Below are 23,997 nucleotides of genomic sequence, written 5' to 3'. Positions count from 1 at the left end.
TTACAAGTGTGACAAATTTTTAAAAATTTTATACAAATTACACTTTTATCCTTAAATGTTACATCCTTCCAAGTTTTGGACTGTATCTCAAATGCAGCATGACAAAGAATAAACTTGAAAAATTTACATTATTAGAAGTATTTATAAGGTCAACCAGGATTTGAAATCCTTGTAATGAGACAGTTTTTATTTACCAAAAAAATCAATTCACGTATAAATTAATATGAAGAACATTCAGACAAAAATAATTGAAAATAGTTAAAAAGAACCGATTTAGTACTAAGAAATATTTGAGCGTTATGCTATGTTCCTTATTATTTGTGCTCCCGCAATAACAATTTAATTCTTTTATAAATTTATTCAATTGTTCTATAATATTCCTGTGTGCAATTCAGACTGCTGTCTGAACAAATGAATATTCGCCATTTTGAGAAGATACAAGTTGTGTTCTCCACACAAGCTTCGCCATTTACAGCCTTCTGGCAGTAGTGTCCAACTCTGTCTCTCGATTGTCTTGGCATGAACTAGTGTCTACGACTTCTAAAGTTTGCTTCGGCCAAATCTTCTGAAGCTTATTTCCCCTTTTTATATAATCTATATTCCTAAGTCATCTTTGTAAGGAAGTATGATGTCAATATTTGGGATGGTGGGCCTTTTGTTAAGATATACCTTGTGCTACCATGTTCAACGAATTCTTCCCTTAAAGTAAAAACGCCATTACTGTAAATATGAAACTCTCCGAGAGTCAAAAACTTCTATTGCAAACTCTTTGAGAATTTGTAAGGGACAAATTCCAAATTCTTTGAAGTTGTGGAATTACAACGCACTCTGCTACAAAAACGCCTCAAAAATCCTTTCGAAAATACTCCGGCAACAATTATGAGGACCGAACTCTGGGCATAAGTGTTTCATATAAATAAAACAAAAACTGAAAAGATTCTTTTAATTCCCATTATTTATGATGCCAAATAAATGTTGTCGACCTATATGCAGAGCGTTTAACTCTACAATGGCATCTACTGTTACATATAATGGATAATGCCAATGCAAGTAGACAATATACTACATTCATCACATATAAAAAAAAAACTTAGAACATATTATATACATATTTGTTCGAAACATTAATTAAGTTCTAAAACAGTAAGGAAATTGTACAACTTTTCGGACTGATTCGGATGTGTACATTCAGAAAATAATACGTCGAAAATTCTAAAAACGGTTTGTCATTTCTTCGAGCACTTCATGCTAAACAGGGAATTATATATTTTTTGAGTCTTCTAATGCAAAAAAAATAAATGTCAGCATTGTTTCATATGCAAAGATATCCCACATTATTACGTATAACGTTTTTTTCAACGAAAATAAATAAATAAAAAAAAAAAGGAGAATGTCTACTTATTATGTTACAATTATCATGAGAAGTATACAGTGAATACCTAACCCAATTCTAATTCGCAATTCCTCGGATAATCGGCATTGAATCATGAGAATCTTCGCAAGTCCGAATCTGATACTTTGAATACAGGCTCCGTCGACTTTCTACCACCTCACCCAGTGAGACACGAGGAACTTTTTCAACATGAATTTTTACAGAGAAATTTCCTGAGGATCACTGAAAGCCCCGATCCTCTTGTGCACATCAACTGATCTGACGGCAAAATAATATTTATTTTTATCGGCAAATTGAGTCAAAGTACAGGCCATAGGCAGTGCTAACGCTTTAACATCTCCAACTTTCCTCCACATTTCCGTACTGGGAGGTGAACTTGATTCCTGGTACGCATACAGCTGATAACTGGCGATACTTTCATAGAGATCCAGATTATAGGGCATTTTCCATTGGAGGATGATGCCCGTGTCGATTTTCTTTATCGTGAGGTGCGGTTTTGGAAGCACAGCTTTCAGTTTCGTGTCTACAAGAGCACGAGAGCTAACCGGCACAGGAAGGGGTGCCGGGTGTTTGTGGCGCATAGGGACTGTTTTGAGGGTGATAGTTTGACCTTGTTTATTCGCTAGTACCGTTGAACCGTTGAGGGCTCCAGCTAGAAAAAAAACGATACAATTTTAGTTGGAAAACCATAAGGCTGCCTCATTTCTAGCTTCTAAATTTCGCGTCAATTTCTTTTTTTAGCAAAAGTGGTTGCGTAAGTTTGACACTTTATATTTTTAATTTTTAATGAATTTTGCTGTAAAAAGTTGAGCCGACTTAGCCAATTTCTTAATCTCTATATTGTACACGACTACATATATTTTACCTTCATTCAGTAAAATATTTTAAAATAATTTAGGGAGTAACGTTAGAACGTAATAAAAAAGTAAAGACCCTTAAATAATGAAAACCGACCTGTTTGAAAAGCATTTATACGTATTATTTTTTTCTTCTTTTGTATTTCTAGTTTCTTGAAGTATGTAATCCGTTTTTACACATTTGCTTGCACCGGTCCGCGATTGCGTAATTTCCTTTAAATCTTCATTTTCAGATCTCGAATGTTATCATAATATTTAGTTGTCTTTCATACTCAGGGTTAGTTTCATAATTAAGGTAGTCACGACTACCTTAATTTGAGTAAAGTTAAAAAGATACTACTAAACATTTTGATAAGACCCTGCCGCAAAAACTTGCATGCGAGTTGGTCTGAAAGCAGATGAAAACGGAAAAACTGAATCTGAAAATATCGAGGTGACTTACAGAGAACACCGTTTTGTTGCACATTCACAAAGGCCAGTTTTTGCTGCCCTCCTTCGTTAGAAGCAAGAGTAGGAACCACATACACCATTTGGGGTGAACCATTCGCAGTTGTGGTAATTGCAGGAGTCAGTCTTATTCCTTAAAACCACATACTATTATTACAATTCCTCTAACAAAAAAAGTTGCTTGTATATTAATTGAGGAAAATTTAGTACCTGGAGAAAGGTTGTTCCCTTTATTAGGTCCCAAGGGACTTCCTTTAGACACAGCCATTTGTTTACCCTAGAACAAAAATGTTTTAAATTATGAATCATGAAAATCAAATTCAGATTTATAGTCAAATTTTAGTTAGGTGTTTAGGACCAACACGAAATTTTTATTGAAATGAAAAAAATTAATTAAATTAATGTGGAATTCAACAAAAAAAATTATGAAAATAGTTTTCATGGAAACTATTAAACGTAATTAAGAATCTGTTCTTATTTTGACATTAATACCAATAAATTTAATATGCAACGATTCACGAATATTTTACCCACCTGATTATTTCCTATTACTTTACTTGTAGGCATCGCTTTATTGACACCAACAGTCTTAGTGGGAGTACCAGCTGACGATACAGTCTTATTTAGTACCTTACTATTAGGCCTCTTCAGCCTATCATCTTCGTCTGTTAGGTCTGAAATATTTTATTAGAGAAAGCTGAAAGACGCTACAAAAGAGTTCCTTATACCAATCACGCCAGGTCCAGGTTTCCTGACTGGAGTAGTCCGTTTTACCAAAATAGGTTTTTTCTGCAAAGCCTGACTTAGCATTGGAGCTGCATGTGGTGCCGTCGTTTGACTAGTGGCTAAGGGCGATCTGGGAGGTAAATTCTGCGCAAGCTAAAAATTGAAATTAATGAATTTTCTATCGGTGCAACATAAAACGCACCTATTACCTGTCTGACAACTGAAGGTTGCACATTCGCTAGTTTAGTCTTATTAGCCACAATAGTAGGAGTGACAACTTTAGGGGGTGTGTTAGGCATTGTCTGCCTCCTCCGATTCTGATTGACCACCTCGGTGGCGGGATTCAACCGCACCTGCAGCCCCACCGACCTGGTGATCTTGAGCGGCACCAACGGTTTCTTCATGCCGTTCTGGTTTCTCAGCTCATTCATCAACTTCTTATTCACAATTTCCAAGTCCTTGCACTGTTTTGTCAACTGATTTAGATCCTTCCTCAAAGCCTCAATAGTTTTCTCATGTTTCTTGATGCTTTGACTCAGTTCTCCTTCGGTGCTTTTCAGCATAAGACTCTCACAGATCTTTTGTATGCAAAACTGTTCCAAGTCAGAACGGGAGAGTTTCGCGGTTAGTTTTCGACATTGCATGAACTTTGCGAACGATGTTAGCGTTTTGAGCTTTCCAACAGGTTCTGAGGGAGTTTGAATTTGGACGGTGTCGATTATTGCAGGTTCGGGAGCTTCGATGATTAGTTTGGTTTTTTTAGCCGATGCTTCGCCTGTTGACTCCGAATCGCTTAAGGAAAGGTTTCTTTTGTTGGCAGATTTCCTGCGTTCTAGAAGGGGTTAAAGGGTAAAAGGAGTTATCACAGCAAATAAGATCATAAAATAAAAAATAAGTTAAGAAATAAAATAGACGATAAAGTGCGTTATCTCTGTGTAGCCTTTTATACCGCAAAATAACATCAATTAGGAACAAGAAATAAATTCAATGTTGGATAACTATTAACTGTTAAATTTTATTTTACGTGAAAATAAAAACTTCAAGTGTGAAATAAAAAGTTAACGATTAAATTATTTTTATACATTTATATTGTAAATCAATATTTTTGTTAGGAGAGGGTCCCTGATGCACAACAAAAACACCACTTCCAACATACAACACAGAAATGATAAAATAAAATGTCAAAAAATCATCGTATAATTATTTTATTTGGTTTATAAACGTTCAATAAAGTCTTATTTGCTGGAGAAAATCGCCTTCAATTGAAAATAAATCGTCCGAGAATGATGAATAAATTAATGATACTACCTTTTAAAATATGATTAAGCCAGCTTGGAATTTTTGTAGACACCTCCATATAATTTAATGAACAATAATAAGCTTTCGTAGAATTTATAGTATAAAGCAAAATAAACAATAATAATAATAATAATAATAAACCAAATGTTGTCAAAATACGTGTTAAGGTCAACCAAACAAAAAGAGAGATGACACAAATTAATAATTTAATTTTGTAAATGTTGGCAGTACGGCAGCCATAATGACGCATTTGTCACGGTTTAATGACACTTATTAAACAAGGACGAATGTATACGCCAACCATAACGTGACAGAAAATAAATTAAATATGTTGGATTTCGCGCTGCTCAATTGGTATCGACGTATATGAGCGAAAATGGCGACCACGCATTCAAAATCCAAAAATGTTAAATAAATAAAATATAATTGCAAAACAAAATTACAAAAAATAAATTATAGCTAAAGACTTTAGGCAACTACATAATAGTTGTCAAGCACCAAATTGCCGCTAATTGTGAAGGAAACCTTTGATCTTCTATAGAGATCTAACATGTTTTTTATGCAACTCCAAAACAAGTTGTGCGATCGTTAGCTACTAAAATATTCTTATTGGCGATTCTTGTAACTTGAATAACTTAAATTAGAAAATTATATCAAATTATATTAAATCTTACCATTTTGAAGGAATATGACAGTTGAGCGCTTTTGGTAGAAATAACAAAAGAAGTGCATTGACACAGCCCCTGCATGGCTTTAATTAATTTAAAATACATACGCTATCTTGGTTATCTACGAGGAGTGTAAAATTATGTAAGTAATTTCAATTATTTCAAATAAATAATTATGTATTTATGAGGTAATTTCGCCAGTTGGCCACTATATTTCAAATTTGTTTGTCATTGGGGAGCAAAAAATGTTAAAAATTGAACGATAACGGCATGGACACGGTTTCATTAGTTAACAAAAAATTTAATTTACAAAAAATAAAACAAAAAAAGGAACTTTTGAGACGCTTCAATAAACAAGTTTTTACTCAGTATGTGATTACTTACTCATTATGTGCCCTACTACGTCTGATCCCTGAAAAATGGCATTCGAAGCTTTCCAAAAAGAAGCTTTAAATTAAAATTTTACAAGTTTCTAGTCCTAATCGTGAAGTTTCACGGTTAAATTTATGTTATTTTCCTCGTTTAAGCGTTTTAGACCTAGGTGAATTGCTATAATTTAAAAATTTATTTTCTCAAATTGGCTGCTAACAAAATTTTTCGGACGTTGGATTATGGATGCACGAGAACCAGGCTTTATTCACAAGCATTTCGGTACTGACAGCTAAACACAACATAACGTGAAATCTATCAAACATTTTTTAACTCACCAGTATTCTCAGAATTCTCAGCAACTTCGGATTTTATCACAGCAGTAGTTCCTTCCTCAGGAGCCGTTTCCATCTCAACATCTGTAGGTTCAGCTACAGAAACATTGTCAGTCTTATTCGTATCATTGGCAACTTCAGATTTCTCTGGTTGTACCATATTGGCATCTTCCGTGCTCTTCTCACCGCGTGCCGCTTCATCAACCACCAAAGCCTGCTCGTCTTGATCAACTGCTGAGTCAACTTCTTGAGATGCCTCATCAACTGCCAAACACTCTTGACCAACCGTTGATTCAACCTCTTGAGATGCTTCTACATTTCCTGATGTATCCTCCTCTACAGCTTTTGAGGATGAATCAGCATCTTCCTTACTCTCAACTGGCATATCTAAACTACTATGAGTATCATCTTCGTCAAAGCCCATAGAATTGTCGTTATCATCGTTAGATTCTCGGTCTTTATCCATATCACAGCTCTCCTGCTCCGCCTCAGTACGATCACTTTGTTCTCCATCTGATTTTTCATTGTTTTCGCTCTCGTTTTCCGCATCTGCAAGGGCGGTGTTTTCCTCGATCGCGTCTGCAATGGCACATGCGTCGTCTTCTTCGGTCTCACGCACCATTGACACGTCCATTAAATCAGATTCATCGTCAATGGATTCTTTATCTTCTGAGTGGGTTTCTGACGTGCTTCGTTCAAAGGTTTTAGTAGGAACATCTGCTGGGAATTTAAACTTGTCTTCAGTGTTATTTTCAGTGATTTTATGTTCAGTTTCATTGGCTTCTTTAGGAGAATTTTCTTCACTTTCAGTGATATTTGCGGTCTCAAGCGAGTTTTGAGTAGTAGTAGTAGTAGTACTAGCAGTAGTAGTAGTAGTAATGGGGAGAGTTAATTCCTTTTCAATTTGAGATTGTGTTAGTTCACCACTAATGGATTTACAAGGATTTTCAGAAGTTGTACTGTCACTTTTAAGGTGTTCAATTGTTGCTGACTTTTTTTTTGAAACAGAAAAATTTGAGCAAATTTCTAGTATTTCAGGAGGGTCTTCGCAAAACTCCTGGTACTCGACTAACGTGCGAATTAAGGAATTCACAGGCTGAGCTGGATACCGAGTTTTGTTCGAAGAGGTTTCATCTTTAGACATTTTTTTGCCTTCTTGACTTAAGAGCATAGAAACATCCTCAGTAGCATCCTCCAAATTTTTTTTTTCATTATGCTGCATTTTATCCTCGTGTGAAATTTCTGCGTCATTCACTTCCGAGTCTTGAGGAACTTTAATACATTCTTTAGGGCGTTCAATAGATTTCGTAGAATCGCTTGGAACTGTATCATGTGCGTGTGAACTGTTGAACTCTCCGTCAGCATTGTTTTTAAAATCCTCATTTTTGTTCTTTACAGTTTTAACTGTTTTGCTTTGTCTTTCAGCTCCTTTAGTGCAGGCTCGTTCTTTTCCATTTTGGGTATCACTCAAATCAACGTCGTTCAGTATCTTGTCTTCGTCTAAATTGTCCAATGAGGTGTCTACCAAAGTATCGAATTTGTTCATAATTTCATCTTCACTCTCTTCAATGCGTGTCTCCTTCTCCCTGCCATTAGGCACTGTAGATTGGCCCGAACAATTCACAATTAATCATCATGAAATTGGGAAAGTGGAAACTTACTTTCGACGTCGTCCTCGTCCAAAACTAAATGGAAACTTTCCTCGGAATCCGAATTGCCGTCCTCTGTGGTGGGCTTGAATTTATCGAAGATTTCCAAAGTGGAGGGCAGCGCTGCCGCTACGTTTCCAGATGCCACGTCGCATTGCTCTATTGAGGGCATTGCGGGTGGAATTTCTGCAATAAAATCGAACCCAATTGAAGTATAAACACGGAAAATTATAAATGTGTCAAAGTCACTTTGTGGCATTGTGGTTAATCATATACTATGACAACGCCTATGTGTGTTTCAAGAGCGCAGCAAATTAATGTTATTTTGTGCAGTCCCCCGTAACTGATTTTAAAATTAAACACAACTCAAGGCCAACAAACAAAGCGGATTTAACTTAGATGACACAATAAGGATTAAAAGTATTAAATTGTAATGATACTTTAAAATTAAATTAATGACTATAATGTTCAGCTTTGACACTAAGTGTCAACTTGGCAGTTAAACAAAATAGACAACTATAAGTATAAACATACAACCTTCAGGGTTTTGTTTTTATCTCAAAAACTACAGAAATATCGATTACGGATCGAGTTATCTAGATTGCGTTAACAAGAATGCGGTGTTGCAACATGACCGCGGTTCGACAACCCACGAAAGTGTGGGGAAACGGAGAGAGTTGGCGGTATAAAACGCTTGCGCCTGAGTGGAATGAGGCGTAATAAACAGCATGATGCTGCGAGAAACTACAGCATGTAATTTCGAATTTTTATCGATTCCGTAAAGCATGCTACACTTGAGGAGAATCTTTCCCTGGTTAACTTTGTCTGAGTAGTCATAACAAAAAGTTACAAATGTTGGTAGGTTTGGCCTGGGTCTAATGTCATGTAGCTTTGAGGCTCATTTATTGTGACTCTTAATATAACAAACCGCAATATTTTCAGAATTCACCAAAACGCCCTTTTGTTTTAAATTATAAACTAAACCATTTAAAAATAAAGTTTCTGAAAGAGGTTTATCGTAATAAACGTGACCTGCGCTTTCAAAAACTTAGATAAATAACGCCATTTTGAATTTTAATAATTCTATGCATCCACCGAATGCTGTGTCCACTTTTATTAACAAACTTCTCTCCGTAAAACGCTAATTGTCGAGATGCAGGTTGTTAAAGTTTCATAAAAAATTTGACATATTTTTTAAATTTTGTTTTAAAAAATTAACAATATAAAAAAATTCTTCGAAACTGCTCATCTATTATCACTTATTGATCTACAGTGAATTTTTTTTTCTGGCAGTGACTTACTCAACAATATTAATCTGGATACTTAAAAAAACAACTAAATTGTACGTCACTGTCCGTCCTCACACCAAATATTATTCCTGCAATCCTTAGTAAATTTCGAAGGAGACGCCGTTGACTTTTTTCACTACGATACATCGTTTTTGAGAATTTTTTTTTAATTATTTTAATACAAAAATGACGATTTAACTACTTAAGGTACGAATTTTTGCGTTTACGTAGAAGCAGGTAGAATATAAGCAAACTTGCTTTCCGACCATGTACTGATTTCAGTTGATATTATACTGCAATTGCAATTGTAGTGTAATGTCGGTAAAGGTATTAGTCTTCGAAGTTGTGGTAGTTGTGGTTTCTGTTTCCTTCATATTAATGTCTGTCCTATGTATTTCTCTCTGTGTCATGTTCTGTTGCGTTTTTGTCTGTTTGTTGTATCTTTTCTTACGTTTTGTGGTAAATCAAAATCAAACTTAAATTAAAACTTTATTACTCAAATTTAGGAAAACGATCTTGGTGAAAGAGTTGCATATTCGCTCCTGTAAAAAGTGATTTTACAGCCACTCTGTCCAAAAAATGATAACGTTTTATGAAGTGTTGAAACCTGAACACATTCTGTATTTCAAAAATTATAGACTTTCCGACATTTGTGTATTAATCAAACTGCACATACTTTTCTACGATCTATCACCCGTTTCATTTTGGCACCACAATTCACAAACACCTTGAATTATTTATGACTACACGTAGTGTCTCTTCTTTCCTTCTTGTTTTAATAAATTGCTTTCACCGGCCTAGTATTCAGTCAGATCCAAATCGCAATTCTACAGAGATGAGTTAAACACGTTTGGAAATTATTTCTACACCCCGTCACCATTTTCCAATCTGTCATGTTCTCAATGGTGATTATAAATGGACATTTTTCCACAAGTTAAATGTAACCATTCAATAAGTATCACTAGAAAAGTGTCAAGGCCTGAAACCAGGATCAGTCACAAATATTGGTCCTGTAGAAACCAATTCCAATCTATAGAGGCTACTTACCGTCTGAATCCTCAAGACTGGACTTTTGCGCGGTCACAGAATTCACAAACACGTTTCCACCACATGTAACCACCAAAAGGGCGGCACCCGAACGGGAAATGATGCCTTCTTCACGGAAGGAGCGGTTACGTTACTTTTGTAATGTCAACACCGAAAAGTTGGGCATTATATGCATATAAATTTGAATGCAAAGTATTTCCGTAACAATGTCTAGTGGTCCGTCGCACCTGTCAAGTTATAATGGCCCGCCATATTAATTTCCATATGCGCCATCTTAATTTGTACATGCGCCATCGATAGTAAGTAATTTGTTGAATAAATGCACCAGTACATAACATACACATATAACGATATGTCAAGTAAATAACGAAATATACACGATCTATATTGTACAACTGACGCTTCAAATAATTATTCTAATAAGTTTTGCAGATAATATTTTAATCCACGGGGATAATATATTAAATATAGGCGTGTAAAAACACATACAAGACACTCGCGACATAATTAAGTTGGAATTTTCGCACTGAATTATCAAAAAATTAAACTAAAATTAAATAACTTACAAATAATTTAAAAAGGCAAAATAAAATAATATTTTGTTATTTTACTTATTCTATATACTCTTATACTATTTATTTTATATAAGACTAAGATATAGTTATTAAATTAATATATCGATTCAACAAAGGAAAAGATATCGATTATCCATGGAGGGTCATATTTCGCAACGCGCCTGCGTGAACTGCAACCGCGTACTGTAATAATTTCTTCAATAGGGCAGCAATGAATTCTTAATTCTCCCCTCATTGTTGAATTCTTAGCTATCTCCTTAAAGATGCATTAAGCTGCTTTTCCAAGGCTCGAAGACGGCCACTTTTGTATCCTGATTTACTATCGGATCCATGTCACTCGGTTCGAGCGAAACACTGCACCTTAAAAACTTCAAAATGGGGGAGGGGTTACCTACTTCCTGCTACTTTTCACATTTTTAGCATCGATATCTCGAAAACCAACGGAATAATTAGATTTTAAAAATAGTTCAACCGAATCGTTGTGGTAGGCTTTAAAAGCTTGCGCAAGCCAGGTTGTAACACCTCCTATAGTTAACGAAGTTTGAGCGCCATATTAACAACTATTTCTGCGTATTCAAAAATATCAAAAACAGCATTTGAAAAATTTTCAAATTTTCCTGGAAATCGTCCCAGGAAGGAATTAACAAAGGAAATTAAGTAGGAAAAACTTACTTAATTTCTTAGGGATAACCTACTTTTTGGCGTTTTTGAAAGCACAGACATCTCAGAACTCCATAGAGCAATTTCCATAAAAAAAAACCTCAAAATTTTGGCAAAATAAAATTTACCGTGACGACTATTTTGACCATATTTCATTTCAATGATTTTTATGACTATTACCACATAGTTTGCTATATGATGATTTATTTTTATCACATACCAATAATTGGCATATCTGTGGCAACACCCTCGTATATTTACCAACATAACGTTTCTATTTATACGCTACCATCAGTTATTTGCTTGTTGCCACACATCTAGTATGTTTTAATTGCCACAGAATTTTAAACTAATTAAACCCATTTTCCTTTAATACAACTTCTGCGCAGCATTCGCTAGCCATCGCGCATCACCTAGTAAGCCTTCCCGCCATCTTGATCTACTCCATGCAACTACAACATACTTACTGAACTCCCCTGTACTGCGCACTACTGTTGCACCATTTGACAAGTATTATTACATTTATAATATATAGTCCGAATCTTCAGTAACTTTTTACACGCAGTAATGTGAATTATTCTGAACTGTGTAGAGAACGGTCGTAATAACGAAACGACCTTGTCGGGTCTGTTGTCGACGGCAAAATGCGGCAACTCCGCGACTGCGCTAGCTGCCACCATTCCACGTTTCTTTCTAGTCTTCAAGGCTCGACGGATTCGTTTAATTCTTGTAGTTTATCCTCTTTTTGCGTTTTCGCATTTGGTAGACTGTCCATATGAAGCACGTATGATGTCATCAAGTAATAATTATATTATGTTACGTCAATGTCAAATTGTAAAGAAACTGACAATGAGAAATTAACAAATTGAAGGAAATCTTTCTAAGGGAAACCCTTTTTATGAGGGGTCTTTCAACCTCCTTTAGCCTTGGACAGATTAGTTCATGGTATCCGAAAAAATCAATACTTTCCAGGCTATATTATGTGCCATTATTCACTAGCCAAAATTTCAGGATGCGACGCCTGCGCAATATAGAAGATATTGCTGATGTTAACCAAAAATCATAATTAGTACCAATTTGTTTATTCTGCCAAATCTCCAATGAGTACGTACGGACTTTACTTACTTAAGTCAGCGAGTTGACGTTTAAGAATCTCGAAAATAGAAGCCAAAGAAACAAAGGAATAAATCGGTTTTCATCATGCTAAAACCGAGGTCACTCCTGACGTCGTCAACCACAGCGCGCCTGCGTCACCTTGTTGGCTCTCTCGATTGTGCCTGGGCCTGATTTTTGTGTGTGGAATCATAAATACTTCCTCTATTGAGGTGAGAAAAAGAAAGAGGAGATATTAATTCGATTTATTTGGATTTCGTTCAGTCCTCTAGGCTTCAGAGAGTAAATAAAGCCCACTCCAAAAATTCCGATGACTAATGAATTTGATGCTAAGTCTCCATGAAGGTCAACACGCAATGAGCACTAACTGTTTGACAGTTTAAGTAACGAGCCACGATATGGGCAATGGCAAAAATCCACTCTTCTTTTTGGAGAAAAAATATGTTAATCAAGTTTCGACTACTTGCCGGCCAATCAATTCACAGCATTTTATACAAAACCACTCATGGCCCACAATATTTGTTTACATTCTATAGCGACAACACGACAGTTACGTTCTGGTGTCTTCTGATGTAATTCTTTTTGCTCAAACGAACCCAACAAGTCAATTTAGCTAAGGCTCTTGGAAAGAATTTGGAGAAACCATTCCAGCAGAAGAAGAGAGTTCCTCAGTCAGCAGACAGCATAAAAATTCTTTCCTTTCAAAAAACATTAAAAATTGTGACGTTGCAGAAGACTTTCCGTTGTTTTGTCAATTTCAATTAGGATTTTGCAACCGTGAAACAATAAAAAGTTTGATATTGCAACGAGTGATATATTCCTATTCCCCACCAATTGACATCAAAATGGGCCACACAACTAATGCGTTTCGTAATATTCAATAGTGAGAAGTACATGTCATCTTGACGTCACTTTTCATCATGCCCCAAGGGAATGTCGTCCTTCGATTTTGGGAAACCTTAAGGCCATTTTCTTTAACATTTAAAGCTCATCGTCTCTTCCCGTGGTAGCAAGTTGGCTTTCATATTACTTAATTTTATCGTAAAAAGGTCATTCAACGGAAAAACCCTTTATGGTATTAAAGTTCGATACTAAAATGATCTTTCCTTGAGGAAACCTTTCACTTATGCATCAATAGTAGGCAATCAAATATGATGTCATTTGTTCACCTGAATATAGCGTGATCAATCTATGATATACCAAGACCGATCACCAAATATTGTAGAGGGACAGGGAATGATGTCCGAGTTATACTATCCATCCATGACGGCTTTCTTCGTTAGCGAACTGCTTACTATACTGGAAATGTGCTACTTAAGATCAAAAAATATCGAGTTCTAAACGAGACATCTTGAATACTCTAATAATTTTTTTTAGTAACAGATAACTAATACCATACCCACCACGTGAACTTAATATCAATGGGAAATTTAGCCATACCGCAAAGAACGCTCTGAGGCGCGTAGATACATACGCCAAGCAGAGGACGTTAAAACATTCATAGTTCAAATGACATTTTATGTCAATTTAAGTAGCTGTCATTCGGACCCCCACTCACTCTTTTTAATCATGCGCAGTGGTCTTGACTTAAAACAACAGACCGTACTAAAACATCCTAATCACGAAGCTATGTACTTACCAACTGCAACAACACCAAGCAAGCAATGAAATCACGAAATTATTTGATAAAATCACGAGTATCCAACAGACCAATATAGAAAATGGCCGAACAGAAAGCATGAAACCGCTTCGCGATACGGACGGCCAGGGAGACGATATTTGGCAACGCAACGCCTGCGCACAACTGCACGAATCCCCACCTCGGAGGATGTTTATCTTCACTTATCAAGTTCTGTTCTATAATGCGTATTTTCGTCATTACGAGTTTCTTTTACTCACGAGTGATTAAAATTGTTAGTATTATATAATTGTGTCAAATACTGACAGATTAACACGTAGCAGGATACAACTTTCCGAGATATCCAATATTATTGTACAAATAAATACAATAACATATTAGGCGCTATTATTAGAACATGAATCAGTCATAATATCCTTCTCGTCTTCGTCTAGTCTAGTGAGTAGTAATAGGATGCATTACATCATTACCTCCACCGCACTCTCTAATTTACTCTCTACGTTAACTCTCTTTCCGTCGCTTCTTTCCAGATAAGTCCTCTACTCTCTTTTATTCTCTCTCTCGCACTCGCTTTTCATTACTCGGATGCGAAATAACACGACGGTCGAAATTTCCGGCAACATTTCAGCCCGGATAAAAAGTGAGAAAATCGTCTGGAACAAACAGTTTCCAAACGGAAGAAATTTTTAACGAATTAAATTATGCTAAGGAACTGTTGGACTAATTAGTAACTCAATCCTCAAGAACTTCACGCATTCTCCCACTCCTTTACGCATACCCCGTTTCTTCCATTGAGCCTTCTTCAAACTTCCATTGAAACCCAATATAAAAACAAACGAACAGCGAAGCATGCCAGGCAGCAACCTTTTTAATGACATCGTAGACGACGAAGGAAGGACGAGGGGAACCGGAACAGTTAGGCGATGTTGCCGTTACGTGAACGTGACGTCAGGCCAGCCAGTGCAGCCTGGGAATTAGATTAGTTTTGTCAGCCACTGAGTTTGACCTTCTTGTTGTTCTCCAGCAAGGTGCTGCTTTTGTTTCCATGGTTGTCAAATTTGACAGATTGTGATATAACCAGTGAAAATGTAAACGGTTTAGATTGGAAAAATTACTGAAATTGGGTTAGATTTGTAGAGAGCGGATATCTCTATAGTAATCAGCCTTTCACTTTTGACAAACAAAATATCGCTCGAGTCGATAATGCGGCCATAAATAGCAGCTTACCGGGGTCAACTAAAAAATACGTATCTAAACGAAGATCTAAATCATAACGACAAAAAATGGAGACAAACATTAATTAAGCAACTATTAACAGCATGATTAAACAAAACAACTGAAAATACTACGTAATGTAGAAAGAAAAAAAGTGAATAACGCGGCGTTGCCAAGCGGCTTTTTGTAAAAATTCCTCGCAAGCGGATCCCAGGCCCCCGTCGTTGAAGCGAGATCGGTAACTTTCCGTGGGTTGTTTGTTCAGTTTTCGGTTCGAGGTCAGCCATTATTGTGGAATAGGATAAATTCGGTATTGTAACGTCAAATTCTATTTTCACGTTTTTGACGTTTCCTTGAAGGTATTTCCAGATTGTTTCATTAAATCAAGGATAAATACGTATTTAATCGTTTTTACAAACAAAAGTAGTATATTTCGTGAATGGAAAATTTCCTCTCTAAAATAGTTTCATAGAGAATATAAGGTCAAATCGTCCAGTGTCAAATTTGTAATTATTTTTCTATATTGGTGTTTTTAAATTCTTATAAGTGCGCACCCGGCCGAAAGTTATCTTGACCCTTACGAGATCGTCCTTGACCAACCAAAATCTCGTAACAATTTCTGAATCAAATGGTCGAACCTACAGAACAAAGGTCGCTTGAACAATAATTAGAAATTCAAGTTACTGTACAGGAAGCAAAACAATATATACCGTCTTCATATATACATTTCATGTACCTACAATTAATCTTATAAAATGTTTAACGATGTGTAGATACTATTACTTCACAAACTTCACTTTTTCCATAGTTTTCAAACTTTTCGTGTAACACAAGCGCCATACCTATCATCAACTCTTTTTTAACATCATGTATTACCATTTCACATTCGGCATTTTTTGCATTTTCAAGAGTGATTTAAATTAGAGCGAAACACGTTTTCCGTCTTCCGATTTTATCAAATTTTACATAAATTAAATATATTTTCTCAAAATCAGCATTAGATATGAGCACCCCCCCCCCTCCACCCCTCGAAGAAAAAGTTCATTGCCTATATATATCCTTGCAAATAAAACTTGCACTCTATTCTTCTTACATGTAATACGTTGCATGAGATTTAAGCTGAGGTGTAATAATTTTCTGGATTTCTCGGTGTTATGCATTGCTAACGAGTTAGAAATGTTTTTTTGTCGCCTGACCAAGAACGCCCGATATGTCGCAGATCTCGAGTAACAAGTTTACTTTATTAACCGTTTGATTACCATCTTTACAGCTGTAATCACCACTTTCCACACCACTACTACTCAGCACTCAAGATGTCGAATGAGCTCGTTGACTTGATGAACTACTGCCACAATCAATTGACTGTTTCAACAGCCACCATTGTGATGACGAATAACGTTTTGATGCCGCTCCGGCATCATTCGAACTGAAAAAATATGATGTGACTAACAAACGTTTTTAATCCAGACACTGAATTTCATACAGGGTGGTTGGTTATATTTCAGTTATTGCTATATAAAATAACCTTATACTTAAATACAAAAGTTATTTTATGTAATCTAATGATATTGCAGAATGGATTTTTCAATATAATAGGTTTTTTTCCTGTAACTTTCTTTGGGAATAACGCCTCACAAGTAAGGGCTGTTCGGGCGATTGAATTTCACATTATTCTCAGTTAAAATTACCTGAGAACAATATTTATCCTTCATTAAAGCTTCGGACGAATGCCCTTTCTAACGTTTCGGCGACAAATCTGTTATCGTCTTCACAACCCAAAAAAAAAAGGCAAAACGAAAATTAACAAAGTATGCTATACGTAAGTATGTAAAATACATCAAACACTATGAAAATTCCTCGTCTCAATCGCTGAGGAATGACAGTTTTTGATCTCATCATTCCACAACACTGATTGGAAATAAGTATTTGGTGTTTCATCGTTGTATCGAATTTAACCTGTCTTCTCCAAATTACTTATTATATAATACATATATATGTTATATAATATGTAATTAACTTATTATATTATATATAACTTTATTTTCTGTGTTGGTGATTACTGTAAGTGATGTAAGTTGGTTAGTGTTTAGTTTCTTTTCATGTATCCGAGGTTGACCTGTTGTTCAAGCATAGGTAACCAAATATTATCCATACTTACTGAACAAAAGGTCACACATAGACTTTTAATAAATACATTATATTGCACTTTCTTTGATTTTACCCTTTTTCTCCTTTTTCCTCCTCTTCTTGTTCTTCTCTTTTTTTTCTATAAAATAAAAGAAAAAATGAATAATCTGCCTCAAATGTATAGGACAAATATTCTGATTCTGCTTAAAATTATTAATACAGTGTGTTCAAAATAAGGATGCACTTATAGGAGTCTCTCTTTTTTTCTAATAGTCTATTACGATTATAAATATTGTAGTTTAAAATCAATTTTACATTTTTAGATGGCCTCTTTCTTCTCTACCAGCTGATGAGATTAGATTTTTTTGGGATCGTTTATCTGTCAATGGTATGGTGTGACTTTCGAGATTCCTCAGTCCATGCTAGTCTCGAACACACTATATGCTTCATATACACATAGAATTATACACTTAACTTTAATACCTCTACCAATATTTGATGTATTTTTTTAATAAATAATAATGAAGAATGTGTCGTCGTTCATCGGAAGTCAAACTTTATTTAAATTTTTTGTTAATGATTTAATGATTGCTTTTTAACACCGTGTATCCACTAATATTCGTTACAGATTCCATAATCGCTACACCTAAAGTTGGTCTAATAGTTTTTGAATATTGTCTCAATAATGTTACATCCTGTCTCAATTTACTTTGCGTTGATCGTATAAAACGAAAAAGTTGCGTTACTGATGTGCATGATCTGAACATATGGCCCCCAGTTAGGTAATAGTCTCAGTACCAGGCACGTGTTTAATATTAATAATTCCTAATATTTTTAATTTCACTTTTGGATGTAATTTATTACATTTTATCCCAGGAGTCACCCCCGAAGCGAGACATTTTTACAAATTACTGCCAAAAATTTTTTGTCACGTAATATTGATACACTTGATCGATACCTGTTACGGACACTTACTTTACGATAAGTACTGTTGATGTATAACTGAAATTTCTTGATTACTGAATTTCTCAAACGGGTAGTTTAACATAGGAAGGAAATATTTGAAAATATATTTAAACACCTAAATCGTAGGCATTTTCTTGAAGTTCCAGTTTTATTTCATTTCCTTTAATTAACAATTCATGCCTTTTTAAAGTGTCAAATGCTTTAAATGCACTCCTAGCGAAAATTCTATGACTTTCTACCAAAAGCGTAAGGCGATGGGTAAACATTACGACCAAAAAAACCTCGAAAAAAATTACCCTGTAAATTCCCACAACCATTTGGTATAACTAGTGATGTAGGCAACAAAAAATAATCTATATATACTCTATATTAGAGCGAGATATCTCAAGAATTGCAAAGGCTCTACAGCAAAATCGAAATATAACTTTAACACCCTGCATTTCTGTAAGGCCACGTATAGACCTGGATGCAATCGATGAAACGATTGCCGGCAGACTGTATCTCTTCTTGCATCCACTGAGTCAGCCGATTTCAACCCGACACATCAACATCGGGTGGCATTTTATCATAGAATCGTCCAGTGGCCTATTTTCGATTTTAAGTGGCATTCATCAGCAAGTGCGTACTGTCCTGGGGTAGATTTTAATTTATAGAATGTTTTGTCAATATGCTATAAATTAAATTTTATATAATTCCTTGTGTTGGAAATTGTTTTTGACAAATACGTCAAATTATTTTATTGATGACGCCGATTAAATTTTCACAAAAAAATGTTTTTGTTTTTTTTTTTAATGGAACACTGTATATATTTGTGATATTTTGAATTGTCTCGTCAACGGTTGTTCAACAACGAACACATTGTTTTATCGTTTTAATTTTTTATTTTATTTATTGTGACCACGATATAGAAGAAAACGAGCGACGTTGTTGAATTTTACGTTACAAAATCTTTTACTTTTATGAAAACAAAAAATGTTGATAAACGTGATCGATTAACTTAAATTACTTTATTCCAATCACCACATCAATTTAATGAAACACTCTGTGTGCGTGTAAACGCCATCACCTCTTGGGTATGCGGAGACAACTTAACATACGTAGTTGTAGAAGATTCTGTCAGCCTAAGTCACTTTTTTCACTGTAATTTGTTTGCAAGTTTTATGTTTTTAAGACTTACTTTTCCAATTTCATACCATAAAATTGAACCTTCCTCGTTGCAAATAGTCGTCAAAATAGTACCTAAATTAATAGGTTTCATATATCACAAAGCAAGAAAGGAGAAAACGACAACAACGCGGAAAAGAACAACAATTGGCTCGTCCTGGTATCATCTAGTCGATTAACCCCCTCCTCATAATAATCCTTATAACAATAAGCGCTAATCCAACCATCAGCAGTACTCAACACTGCACCTATTACACAAGAAACGAAGAAACCAAACATAACTCGGACTCGTCCTCCTATATCCGACTCAATCACATATCCCCACTACTTTTCCGTAAGCTCCGCCATTTCGTGCAACCAATCCCCGATAACCTTACTTTTATTCTAGTGAAAACCCCCCTTTTCCTGACCTTCGACTTTCCCATCAAACTCGAAAACCAAGATGGCGGCGCTGTCAACACCGCAATCAAAATAAAATCAAACGGCCAAGATCAACCTCAATAACCATAACGTAACGTAAACAACTGCAATCCCCACTTACCTCAACAACTCAGAACAACACTAATCTAAATACCGGAATTTTCAATAGTTCAATAATGGTCACCAACACACAATAAGCATGAAATTCAAAACGAATGATTCAAATTTCAAGTAAAACACTCGGCAACGAGGTTGGCATGTCGAGTACGAGAGCCGAAGTGCGCCAAAAGCGTGCGACGTTGTCACATCGCCACCAAACCGTTTTCCCGACCAATGCGCATCAGCCGTCAGGCTCCTCCTCTCTGTCCTCCCAGTAATGCTTTTGTTTGATGAGGAGTTGAGTGGTTTGAAACGTTGATGAATCTCATTCTGGAGGTTCCTCGAGCAGACAAAGTGGTCGATTTGCCGTAAGGGCCCAACCAAGAGTAATTAGGATTTTTTTTTAATGGCCTTATCTTTCCCACCTAGTAAAAATGGGATGTTCATGGAGGGCACAAACGCTACAAAGATTTTAAAACTCAACAGAAAGCTCTGTAGTGCCTCACAAACCAAAGCGGTCAGGCAACGCCGCATGTCTATGCAACGCATTAATTTGACCTTAAATAACCTTCACAACGGTCACGGAGTGGATCATATTATCGGGTTTTCTTTCTGTTACTAGGCGAGCGTTTCGAACTTTGCCAAGGGGTATCCTCAGTGTCCAATAATATTTTGGTTTTGTGGGGGTTGTTATTTTTTTCGTTACTGTCATAATGGCAATAGAGCATCCAAATATAACGCATTAAGTATTGGCAAATGTAATTTATAAGGGTGGTTTAAATAATATAAAAAATAATAAATAAAATTACAATGTTGCCTGATCCTCTTTGATTGTTTGTGTGAACACCGAAACATATTTCACTTTTGGTTGACCTCAATTTTCGCCCGTATCGTTCTACATAGTCGATTACGAAAGCAGTTGCGCAGTAATGCGCAGTGGCCGGGATTCGCCATTCGCCATGCTTGAATGTATTTCAGCTACACGATATAGCGTAGAGAAATTTTATTTTGATTTTATCGTTCATGAATATAATGCAATTTTTTTCCTAAAATCAGTTTACGTAATGGTTAGCCATCGTTTTTGATTATACTTTTCTTCCCCTTCATCCTACCCTGTAAATTAGATAACTACAGTAAAATTGTCATATGAAAAATGCGTTGTTAAAATAAACAAATAAAGAGAACTTGGAAGTTTATCATTAGGCATACATATATTTTATATGCGTGTTAATAGCAATAGGTAATAATATGTATATGTGCTTTGCGGCCATTGGTTGCAATTGATTATTACAGACAGAATAGGTGACACTGAGCATAAATAGTGGTAAAATAATTAAAGAAATTCAGCATTATTTATTCTCCTAGATAAATTTCTATTCAATTAAATTATAGGTGTAACGAGTTATTCGGACAAATAGTATGAGTCAATGTTCAATTTTGTAACTCTTACTTTCTTCATTTTCATGTTTGTTCTATCGTTTTTAAGCTTTTTTTCTAAAACTTTAATACTTCTGAAAGATAAATCAAAGTCAAACATAATTTAAAATTTTATTATTCGTATTTGTTTAGCCAAAGGGCCCCCAGGCGCAATTACGTACTTGTAGAAACTGCATCGCTAAAAAAGTTTTTTTAATCAATTTATTCCATATGTGAACTTTAACAAACATTTCAAAATTAAATCTCATTTTCTTGCTCCATTTCTTCAATTATCTACTTTATTTTTAGTGACTATGTTCACTTTTATACCTCATTCATCTATAATAACATATTGCAACTAGATTCACTTGCAAATTTCCATTTTTTCATTTTATTTTTTATTTCACATTTATTATACCTCCTGCGTAAATCTAAAAACTTCAAACTTATAATATGTAATATATATATTTGCAAACTCTTAGCCTCCATCAACTTTTGTCGGACTCATAAAAATAGAAGAGTTCGAAAAACTTTAAGGTAAATACTTAATTTAAATTTCAAAACTATACACGAGAATCCAGGAACATAACAATTCCCGAAGTAGGAAACTCGCAATATGCCACAAGGCATAAAAAAGTGTGCCAATTGTAGAACACTTTTTGGTTGATGATCAGTTCAAGAATAATATTTGCATAGCTCGTGTGACCCTTTCAATATTAAAAGTTTATTCCGTTTAAAAAATCGCAATTAAAACACTAATTGACTAAAATGCCAATTTTACCACATAGACACCAACTTTTTTCAAACTCAAAATAAAGTTGATTTTGTGTTAACAAGCTTAAGGAAAGGAAGCCTTTGTTTAATATAAAAACCAAAAACTAATAATACTTCAGTGCTTCCCACAGATACCTTTTTTAAGCAGCCTGGTAAGGCACATTGTATCAACCGCCAAACCTTCCAATTTGTCAAATTTTTATGGATAACTCATTGAAGACCGTAAAATGACTACTCAGACGATGAAACCAACAACCTTGGCAAAAGTTTACGACTGTTTAAATCCACATGCTAATTTTCCATATTCGTAACTATTTCTGCTTGTCTATATTTAATCTTAGATATGCGGGACAAGGGGCTAGTGCCCAAGAGCAATTAGGTTAAAATCCTTTTTATTTTATACCAAATAAAGACAAGGTTGTCAGTTGCATGATTTCCATTCTTAAGTTAAATTTTCCGGAATATTGATCTCTTGTTCTAGTACTACAACTATAATTATTAAAACCACTGGTGGTATATGCTTTTTCATTGCGTTCGATGGTGGAAATATCTCGTGATTTATGAACGCATTATTATGTATGAAATTGCGTGTTTGTGGTGCCATCTATGTATGTTCTAGGTATATAGGAGAAATTTGGTGAAACATCGTCTGTAATTTGCGCAGATCGAGACTATCGTCGAAGAGATGGTGCTACAGGCGATACCTTTTTAATATTCCTATGTTTTGACATTTTCATTCTAATGTAAACAAGTATTTTATTATTATTGTTTATTACTTTGATTTTTTCAAACACGTTAAATATTATGGTAAATTACCATATTTTGCAGTAGTAAGGACAAGGTGAGTAGCTTTTGTCGTGTGAAATGTCCGTGCAGATCGCAAACCGTCATTTTTAATTCACAATAATCGTTAATTTTCTGCCGGACACCCCGTCCTCACTCAGGTCAATTCGTGAATTGATCACTGAACCATCCTTATATTAATACGTTGTATGAATAGAATTTTTACTTTACCGTACCAGAGCGAACAAATATGGGCACAGCTCCTTTTTTGAGTCTTTTACTGGCTGTAATAATATCAAAAGGATGAAAATGTCCCGAACACAGAAAAGTGTCCCTTTTAATAAACGGCATATCTGAGTACGCCATAACTTTACATTTCACGCAGAAGTCCACCCACATTTCCTTTTGTCTGATGTCTTTGGGAAATCTATAATAAACCATGAAGTAAGTAGTAGTAACCAACACAATCCTAAAAGCCTTTGGATTTTTTCAAACCCAAAACGTTTCTCACCGAAAAAATGCCCTTTGGGTGTTATATTGAGCTTTGTTGACATCGCAAAGCAGACAATCAATATATTTTCTATTGTCTTTATCTTGTCTTTTGACTTTTTTTGACATTTTTGATTGATAAACACACACACACACTAAACACTGAACTACCAACGCTTTGATTAGAGTTAAACTGATATATGTACGTACGCACCTGTTGCCAACTCAATTCAGTTTATCTTTATAACGTTTTGATTATTAATATTCTGCATTATTAGGTTTTCTTTTGTAGTGCCGTAGCTATTTTAAAACTACCATATTAAAGTTATTCAAATATATAAATAGTATTTACCTTTCTAGTTGCTATTTAACGGATTTAACTTGGCAATATAGCACACGCGCATGCACATTTGCACGTTTCCCGGGTTCATTAATTGTCTTGTTACGTGTCCCCTCTAGATCTTTTAGAATTTTCCAC

The 23,997-nt window shown here is 35.2% G+C and overlaps 1 protein-coding gene across 6 annotated transcripts; it reads right to left on the bottom strand.

Annotated features, from left to right (window-relative positions):
• Positions 1 to 929: 929 nt before the first annotated feature.
• Positions 930 to 23,851, bottom strand: LOC136346215 (activating transcription factor 7-interacting protein 1-like). 6 transcript variants are annotated; one of them, XM_066295195.1, is made up of 11 exons: positions 23,542 to 23,851; positions 23,267 to 23,457; positions 17,503 to 17,547; positions 7,756 to 7,929; positions 6,098 to 7,693; positions 3,633 to 4,255; positions 3,426 to 3,576; positions 3,232 to 3,371; positions 2,908 to 2,974; positions 2,693 to 2,830; positions 930 to 2,045 (listed from the first exon to the last, which is right to left on the bottom strand). In XM_066295195.1, exons 1-11 carry the CDS (start codon positions 23,646 to 23,648, stop codon positions 1,591 to 1,593), a joined length of 3,687 nt encoding a protein of 1,228 aa, XP_066151292.1. In that variant the 5' UTR covers positions 23,649 to 23,851; the 3' UTR covers positions 930 to 1,590. The 6 variants fall into 6 exon arrangements, with proteins under 6 accessions (XP_066151292.1, XP_066151293.1, XP_066151294.1 ...); XM_066295196.1 differs by lacking the exon at positions 17,503 to 17,547; XM_066295197.1 differs by lacking the exons at positions 17,503 to 17,547; positions 23,267 to 23,457 and having other exon boundaries at positions 23,542 to 23,849.
• Positions 23,852 to 23,997: the final 146 nt, after the last annotated feature.

Source organism: Euwallacea fornicatus, chromosome 22 (genome assembly GCF_040115645.1).
Source record: "Euwallacea fornicatus isolate EFF26 chromosome 22, ASM4011564v1, whole genome shotgun sequence".
In the NCBI taxonomy this organism is placed as follows: Eukaryota; Metazoa; Arthropoda; class Insecta; order Coleoptera; family Curculionidae; genus Euwallacea; species Euwallacea fornicatus.
Note: the sequence above shows the minus strand (reverse complement) of the source record. Positions and strands in the feature narration are given on the sequence as shown.